Source organism: Lactuca sativa, chromosome 9 (assembly GCF_002870075.4).
Source record: "Lactuca sativa cultivar Salinas chromosome 9, Lsat_Salinas_v11, whole genome shotgun sequence".
Lineage (NCBI taxonomy): Eukaryota > Viridiplantae > Streptophyta > Magnoliopsida > Asterales > Asteraceae > Lactuca > Lactuca sativa.
The window spans coordinates 24731772-24741537 of record NC_056631.2 but is presented as its reverse complement, the minus strand read 5'-3'; the positions used below and the strand labels follow the sequence as shown (position 1 = coordinate 24741537).

The window sequence follows — 9766 nt, the reverse complement described above, 5'->3', positions numbered from 1 at the left end:
AAGGTAGAAAAGAAAATGCAGTGATAATATAGTCGTTGATTGCAACACTAATTTGGCGAGAATAAGGCAGAAAAAAGTCGCAAGGTTATGTTGATCGTCCAGTCGCTAGTTTCACGTTGCAGGAATAAGGTACTCTTATGATTTACAAGGAGAGGTATTATGGTCCGATTAGGGGTAAGATTATTATGGTCCATTTAGACATTTTCTTAAATTAAAATGATTTTAAAATGTAACAAAATATTATTAAATAATAAAAATTATTTAAAATATAAATTTGGGCAAATCCAATATTTTAAAATATTAAGAAGGGCAAATATGATATTTAGAGTTTAGGTCGGGAAATACGATATTTAGTCGTTTAGTAAGGGTATATACGAAATTCTCCCTTTTTTTTCCATCATCTGTTACCTCATGATTGGGTTGCTAACCTCAAAGACTTCACTCCCTACTCCTTGGGATGTTGTGTGTCGATGATTATGAGAGAAAAAAAGGGGTCACAAGTGTGCTTCTGTTCTTCAACTCGAATACGTGCATCAAAGGAAGAAAAAAAATTGGTTTATGGGCTTGCTGTGCATACATGAAGAACGAGCCAAATCAATTTGGGGGTTGTTGTTATGCATTTGTGTCAATCGGCAGAAGGAAATAAAAAACGAACGAGAAGTAGAGGAGGAAGGTTCGAGTGCATGGTTGTGGATGTTGAGGTTAACGGGTTTGAATATGGTTTAAAATTGAGGATTCAAATTATCCTTAACAATTAGTCAATTCTTGATTCTTAGTTCCTCTTGTGTTTATGTCTCAATTACTTGAGAAATAGGGAAAGAAATGGGTTAATTTCTTGCTAATTGCTTTCATTGATCATGTTCCGTTCACTCTCAATTCTTGTGATCATCTGCGATAAAACTTCAGCCACTTTGATGGTATTTTTGATGTATTATTTATGTTAAAACTTCAGCCACTTTAATGTTATCTTTGATTGTTTGCGATTAAACTTCAGCCACTTTTATGGTACTTTTGATGTATTATTTATGTTAAAATCTTGTTATTAACACCCTCAAGAGTGTGATTGTTCATGTCCATGAATTTCTCCATGTTTTAGAGACATTATCTTTTTTGTTGTTTCTAAAACTCATGTTGATTTCTATCTCAGTTCTAGTGAGCATTTTTTTTTGTAAAACGATCATGTTTTGAACCATCCAAAAGGACTTCAAAATAATCCCTAAAGGTCTTTATATGTGGTTTAATGGTGGAGGAAACTCAAGCCCTTAATGGTGTTTTCTCTTTAGCAATGTACTTTCTTTTCCCCTAAAAGCAATGTACTTTGAGTCATTGTTTGAAATTGAAATTGTCCTTTTGACTCCATGACATTTTCTACTGTTAAAAATGCTCAGCTTCAGAGTCGATTTGTGTTATGTCTTAATGGGTTAATTTGTCAATTTACCTTTAAAACTCAAAGTTAGGAGTTTTAGGAAAATGGATGTTCTGCCAATGTTTTGTAAAAATTTTATAAAATTATTATGAGACGGATTTAGGATCCGTATACTCTCAAAGTTTAAATTTTGAGTCTAGTTTGTCCTTATTTTTTCCCAGTACCTAATGTTGTTTGTAACTAAGGTGAAAATCGTCATTTTTAATGAATGCTTAGACATTAACTGCACGAATATGTAGTTTTGTAAAATTCATAGAAATTTCTATAAATTTTGTATGGCTCTGTACGAGCATTTCATGAAAAGATAAATGTCTAAACTACGGGAATATAAAAATATATGCGATTTCTATAGTTTTTGGTGGTGATAAAATAGTCTTGAACATTTGTTTGATGTTAAAATTTGAGAAGTCAGCCTAGTAACTAGTTTGCGTGTTTGGGGTACATAATTAGTAGTTTTGATCTTGTAGACTTCTAGTAATATACTTATTTATGTTATACTATGGGAAACCTTGATATCTCAGTTCCTACAATATTTGAAGTGTGGAAAGGATGCGTTTTGACAAAGGTGAGTTAATCTGTGTGGTTTTAAATACTTTGTTAGGGAATTCCAGGTCTTAGATGGATTTGAATGAACCTAAGTTGTTTAGGTTTCATGATATTCTATTGGTTATTATGCTTACTTATGTTTATGAGAATTTATGATGCGTATGTATTAGATTCTTATTCTTTTGATGTGAGAGGTGTGTTACAACCATGATAGAAAAAGTGCACTATGTTGATTTTATATGATGTGTGCATGCAATGATCTCATGGAAATATTTGTATGTGATGATTTAGGACAAAGCCTTCTAGAGAGGTGATATCCGTAAAGATTATATGTGCATGGAAATTGGATGTGATGTAAAATGTTTTAACTTGTAACTAATATTTTTCATGTTTACATAAGAAGAACTTGTGAAGTAATATGCTAGTAAATGATGATAACAAATATGCATGATTACGTACAGAGGTTAAATGGTAAATTCCTTATATGATGAATTGATAACATATTAAAAAAGGGGGGAATATATATACTGGGGTTAAGGGTAGCAATGTAGACTTAGGTGTGTATCCTATCCGAATTTGACAGGTGACCCTATGTGTTAGAATATACCTATCAGATAAGAGCTTAAGCCAAAGAGGCATCAAGTGTTTTTTCTAGACACCACTCGGGACATGTTTCTTGAGGTGGGTGGACTGGAGTGATGTTAGCATTGAGGGGGTGCCAATGCAAACATCACGTGAGATTTGGAAGGTGTAACACAGTGGAATTGGCATCGCTTGTACCAATCCTTAACAACAACGCGTGTGCTAGTATATGATACGTCGAAGTAGCGAATGAAGGGAATCAAAATTAATGTTACAGGTGAGATTCACGTCTCATCTACTGTATTGGGTCGTGTCATTCACGATAATAGTGAATATGATACTTGCCTTGGGGTTCTAAGGAATAACTAGACCTATAAATAGGAAGTATTATTATAATAATTACAAAAGTGACTAGGGGAGGGTAATTATTAAAGATTAAAAAGAAGATTAATATTATTCCATAATATATGGTGATGACTGAAGTAGGAATTAGTTACAAAGATGAATAAAGAAAAGTAACTAATTGTAAAAGCTCTAAAAGAAGAAAAATACTAATTGAGCATAATTGTGTTGGTTATGTGATGTATGCAAAGCCATGCTATGTGAGTGTTTGAATGCATGCTTATATGATGTATTATCTGACCCATTTGGGATATGCGCGTTTCATAACATTGTACTTACAATTGACGCACTTAGCATATGCTGACACTTGATTATTTGCTTGTTATTTTGCCTTGCATTGGAACAGGTAGCTTGATATGACGCCTTGCAGAGGATGAGGCCTTTTGGGGTAGTTACATTAGTATATTTTAGTGATGATACCACTTTGGACATGTCGTTGAGTTTTCCATTTCTTTTATTTGAGAACTTGTTTTTGGTTAGTTTATGAACTTTGATTTTGATGAAGGTTTTTTTTGTAATAAAGTAACATTGGTAATTTTTTCATAATATTTAAAATAAGACATCCGCTAACGTATTTTGGCTAAAAAATGTTTAAAATAAAAGAAAATTTTGGTGAAAATCACGATGTTACAAAAACATAATAAAATCAAATGTAATTACCAACCATCAATACCAACATGCTAATGTGGAGCCTTAGTTGCAGCATCCAGGCGTTGAAAAATGGTTCGCTTTGCCTTTATTATAGATATTGAAAACCATGCACCACAATATAATACAATACAAAAGATATATTAACACCAAAGCAAAGCAGTACACCACTTTACTTTTTTTTTGCATCATAAAAAAAGATGAACTTAACAAACTCGCCATATCAAGTGAAGTCATGAACGACACTGTATACACTCTAATAACTGCTACTCCATGTTCTTGGTGTAAAATATGACAAATATTTCTAGTAACAATCATTAGTGACATTACAGGCATCCCCCATAATCTGAGATTTACAATTTACTCATTTGAAATATCAAATATTTTCACTTCAGTTATGCTTACACAAATCCAATTTCTCATAAACAAATACAAAATTAGAAATCTTATTTACATCGAAAAATATAATATATATGCATCTAGATAACCTCTGACTTCCCTTAAAATATTAACATTGTAAATATGTATTCTAGGGTAAAATAACACTTATCAAAAGGCAAGAAGAAAGAGCGACTACATTACATACCCATTAACCATGAAGACAATAAGACTCCCACATTTAATCAGAACATAGTTAGTTTCCGAATAAGGAAAAAAACAAGTTACCATTAAGTTCAAAACAAACTAAAGAAAACATATCTTCAATATACGATAAACATATCCAAGTTAAAAAACTTAAACAACATTCCCCTGGTTGAGGTACTTAAACTATTCAATCCCAACAAGGACTAGATAATCATTAACAAAATAATCCAAACTGGCATGTAATAGATCCCTTTAAGGAACAGATGGAGAATAAACCATATCAAGCAAGACAGTGTGTACTATAAGATAAAACATACGAACAAGAAAATAAATATACTTTCTCAAGGGTGGAAGGCGGACGAACTAGTGGAGATAAGAACGAAAAAAAGTTGACCAACAGTGTATGGTGTTGACCATAGATGAGGCGTGATTCTTTTTTCCAAAATTTAGAATTGATAAATTGTAAGATAAAGTGTGGGGTTTTCTAATTTTTAGCGATGAATTGGAGCTAGAATCACGGATACGGTTTTAGTTGACCTTGAAGAAGACTTGTAAGTGGAAGAAACCGAAGGAATTGCCAATGCTTTCCTTGTGGTGGTAATAACAATGGTGGTGACTAATGTTTGTGTCGGGGAAGGTAGAAGAATCGGTAAGGGCCAAAGGGAGATGGAAACGAGAGATAAAAAGGGAAATTTACGGATTGATCTGTGTCGAATGAGAAACTAAGAAAGGCGATTCATGATTGTGAAAAGGGGAATCTAAGATTTCTAATAAAGGAAATTCTTGATTGTGAGAAAGAGAATCTGAGATGGTTTGATGGTGGTGGTTGCGACTTACGGTTTGTATAGAAAAGGGAGAGTGAGAATCAAGGTTGTTGGAGAGGAGAGAATGTGCAGAGGCAGAGGAAGCTGGGGTCTTCAAAAAATTTCGGATTTCTTTTTGTGTATCATAAACTAGCATGCGTAATGGTTTGCATGTCATTTAATGACTGTTTTCTAATAGTGTTTTTATTTTTATTTTTCGAGTTTTTTTAATAATTATTAAAACAAATATAATTTTAAACATAATATTTAAATAAAACATAACATCTAAATTTAAAAAACAAAAACATTACAAGACAAAAAATACATATTTTTCCTAAATAACACAATTCATCATCATCTTTACCAGCGTAGATATAATATGACAAGTCTTCTCGAAGTTGCATGTTTTTTGTGCGTCTTGAATATCAACGACTCTATGTAAATATTCTGTTGTTCCTGGTTGAAATTGAATGTATATGGGCTCCGTTGGGATATAGTGTGTAATATTTTGTCCTTTATATTCTACTAGCATGTTATCCATTATGATATATGTATACATAATATATCGTAGAGTTTCTAAGTCCAATGGTGATGTCGGGCCTTCTACTTTGTGCCACTTCGACTTTAGAACTCTAATGGTTTCTAAGTCCAATGGTCATGCCGCATGTTCCACTATGTACCACTTCTACTATGTGCCACATGTTCTACTATAATACATGCATACATAATATATCATAGAGTTTCTAAGTCCAATGATCGTTTCATGTCTTCTACAATGTGCCACTTCAACTTTAGAAGACCGAAAGCACGTTCTACATCTTTACGAGCACTTTCTTGTCTTTTTTTGAATAATTTTTCTCTTGGTTCCACTGGATCTCGGAATGCATTCACGAATGTGGAATACACAGGATATATTCCATGCGTAAGGTAATACTCAAACATATATTTGTTTCCATTCACCGTGAAAGGAGCATCGAGAGCCTTTCATAACAAAAGATCGTCAAATACTAGTGACTGATGAAGAACATTGACGTCGTTGTAGGAACCAGCAACCCCGAAAAAAACATGCCAAATCCATAAATATTGGGAAGCAACATCCACTAATACCAATAAAGGCGCACCATGATGACCACTTGCATAGTGTCATTTCCATGCCTTTGGACAATTTTCCATTTCCAGTGTATGCAATCAATACTTTCAAGCATTCTGGAAACCCATGTTTTTTTTCATGTGTCACATACAGTTATTGCATATCATGCAACGAAGGTTTCCACAAATAAACGTAATCGGATATTTAAAAAAAACATTTTGATAATCTATACAAACTTTCGCTTGCAGTTCTTTCGAAGATTGTATCGGGTGACTCTCCCATAGACATCAAACAGATGACCGCAACACATTTCTGCAACCTTGTAAATCATCGTCTACTTCTAGCAACATATCTTAATTGGAAAAACCTATACCTAAATATTTATTAATTATTGTATAAAGATATAATAAATATATATTAAAATTAAAGAAACGATACTTTGAAGGTAATTAACTAGAGATATCTAGTCTCTAGGTGCATGATGAAAACTACATCCACTTATCAAACGATTTGGTGAACGGAATGAGGGATTAAATCAAACACCATCTCAACAATCTAAACACCAAGTCTCCAACTTTTATAAATTAATGGGCTGATGTCACCAAGGTTGTGACCTTGTAGGGTTCCCTTATCATCAAAGAACTCCAGAGACGTGTACGGGTGGGATTAAGTCTTCAGTCACACTCAAAACCCTATCACAAGATTCAACTCTCCCCACTCAAACAACACGATAAGAACACCAGTATAAATTAGAACCCTATTGTCCACCAAATTTTCCAAGTTAGTGACTCACTTCACCTGCAACACAAGATTCTTGAGAGAGAGAGAAAAAAAAAAAAGAACGAAAGAAAAAACAAATGGGCCAAGAAGATGATATGATGATGTCGATGTCGATGAGGAAAGGGCCATGGACAGAGCAAGAAGATGTTCAGTTGGTTTCTTTTGTGAACATGTTTGGAGATCGACGATGGGATTTCATAGCAAAAGTTTCAGGTTTGAAGGTGGCGGGAGATACAAAAATGAAAACATAGGTAGTAATTGATTACTGTTAGGGTTAAAGGTTTTTGTTGCCATGGAAATTACTTAACAAATCTAGTAAAAGTTGTGCACTTTTATAAACAAAATCAATCTTTAAATTACTTACTTCTGTCTAACCTACCCAAATATAATTTTGGGGACTATTTTTTTGAAACTTAAATTATTCAGGTTTAAAAAGAACCGGAAAGAGTTGCAGATTGAGATGGGTTAACTATCTACACCCAGGTCTCAAAAGAGGCAAGATGACTCCTCAAGAAGAGCGTCGAATCCTTGAGCTTCATTCTAAATGGGGCAATAGGTTCGAGTTTTTATCCATTAATTTATTTATTATTATTCTATAATTACTTTCAATTTGTATGTTTATTATTCGAAAATATATGCATATGTTTATTCCAATAATTTTGAGAAATCTCTGATCCATATTCCAAAGTTATGATCATGAGTCGACATATTTTTTTCTTTGTTATAATCATATTCGGGAAATACGGGGTTATCATTTTTTTTTGTAAATATATATTTTGTTTATCCATGATATTGATTAAGCACAAATATATATCAACTTAGTAATTATTCTATATTCGCTTTTATTACTTTTGTTTTAGTTCATGAACTCATAAAGCTAACCAGAATTATTCTACCATTACAAGTCGAGTTGTCTAACTTACGTTATAGACTTATATTCTTTGATCATAAAAGTATTCTTGAAAGGATTTGGCTCAGAATTCAGAAAGCATGTATGCATATTTGAATGGACTTAGTTTATATCCACTGACGTTTGATACTGAAATTATATATTAATAAATAAATAAATAAATAAATAAATAAATAGATATTTTGGCACTTTATGATTCATTTCTTATACAGAATGACGTTTAGCGGCGTCATAAAACATTTATGTTAATCTTGGTTTGTTTTCCAAACATACATAAAAATGTTACATAACTCGCAAATACCAAAACGAGAGTGAAGTTTATTATAATTACTGTTCAAAATGAACAAATTATATATCTATGTACTAAAAAAATTTTAATAGTTATTAGAGTCATTTGTTATATTTATGTTTTTCATTTCAAATATTCTATAAAAATAAAACTTGTTATTTTCTCATCATTTTTTTATTTTTTTAAAATATAGATGTTAATAATAAATTAGACAACTATTTATTTGATCCATGATTTTTAGATGATTTATAAATTCGTCTTGAATAAGTTTCGGTTATAATTGCCGACAATTAATTATATATCTATATTAAAAATCGTATAAAATCATGTTTAATTAATAATTTGTTAATAGTTATGAGTTTTACTATAAAATTTTAATTATTTTTATAACGATGGTTCCATTCAGACTATAACTTAATACTTAATATAATACCAAATTAAATACTAGCTAGAGAAATGATTAGCTTTTAACGGAAATATTAATAATAATATAATAACTAGGAAGATGACCAAATAGTTAAGTGGAACTGAACAAGAAATGACAAAATATGTACAAGTTGTATTATCTTATTTACATGCTTTATAAGTTAGCGATATATATTTAAAAGAATTATAAATTTATGTTTCTTTTCTTGAGTTTATCCACAATTATTGCTGTTTTGTATGTACAATGACTATTGAATTGGCGTGTAGGTGGTCAAGGATTGCTCGAAAACTTCCAGGACGAACTGATAATGAGATTAAGAATTATTGGAGGACCCATATGAGGAAAAAGGCACAAGAACAGAAAAGAGCCTTATCTCCATCTTCATCGCTCTCAGATTCATCTTCTTACTCATCAATATATACTAGCAATCATACTGTCCATTCAATGCCAATGATGGAAACCAAAGAAAAAAGTTTCTACGACACCGGAGGGTTAGAAATGTTGACTATCACAAAGGGGGAAAGCAATAGCAATACCATTACAAGTATTGCTACTAGTCTTAACAATAGTAGTGAGGGAGAAGATGGATACAATTCAATGGATGAAATATGGAAGAATATAGATTTATTAGAAGACGATGGTATAAGACCTATTTTTGACACGTCCAACGAAATAACACCTTCTCCAATATGGGATTACTCTCTCAACACGCTATGGATGATTGATGGCCAAGAGGAGATAGGAAGTAATATGTTTTTTCCCGACAACAAGCGAGCAATTTAGCACAAGGTTAATCGGCTAACTTAGTTTTAAATCATAGATTAAATTGGTTGTTGATATTAAGATATTAAATTCAAACTCTTGTATGTCATGCTATTGAAATAATATAATAAACTCTTGTAAAAAAAGTTCTTACTATTACTATGTATTTATCTAAAACAATTTTTTAGTTAAAATCAAGGCGGACTCAATATGTAGCACGGGATAGCACGTGCCACCCCTCAAATTTTCCCGTTAATTATAAATTAGTCTAAAATCCGTTGGAAATTCGTTAGAAATCTATCCGGAATCACTCACGAATCCATTGGAAATGTCACAAAGTCCGGTAAGAATATCATTTGAAATATGTTACATACTTCCAAGAAATCGACTAAGAGCTTTTTTGATATACCTCTTACTAGTCCAGTAGAGGTTGACCAGTCATCATCATCTACACATATACCGAAGTACGCAACATATGGTGAGTTATAACACAACATAATAAAACATAAACATATG

General features: G+C 32.1%; 1 protein-coding gene across 2 annotated transcripts; it reads left to right on the top strand.

The window, feature by feature from the left end:
• Positions 1-6850: 6850 nt before the first annotated feature.
• LOC111881150 (transcription factor MYB59) lies at positions 6851-9406 on the top strand. Of its 2 annotated transcripts, none has more exons than XM_042897996.1 (3): positions 6851-7075; positions 7289-7418; positions 8755-9406. In XM_042897996.1, exons 1-3 carry the CDS (start codon positions 6940-6942, stop codon positions 9269-9271), a joined length of 783 nt encoding a protein of 260 aa, XP_042753930.1. In that variant the 5' UTR covers positions 6851-6939; the 3' UTR covers positions 9272-9406. The 2 variants fall into 2 exon arrangements, with proteins under 2 accessions (XP_042753930.1, XP_023733311.1); XM_023877543.3 differs by having other exon boundaries at positions 6864-7113.
• The last annotated feature ends 360 nt before the right edge of the window (positions 9407-9766 follow it).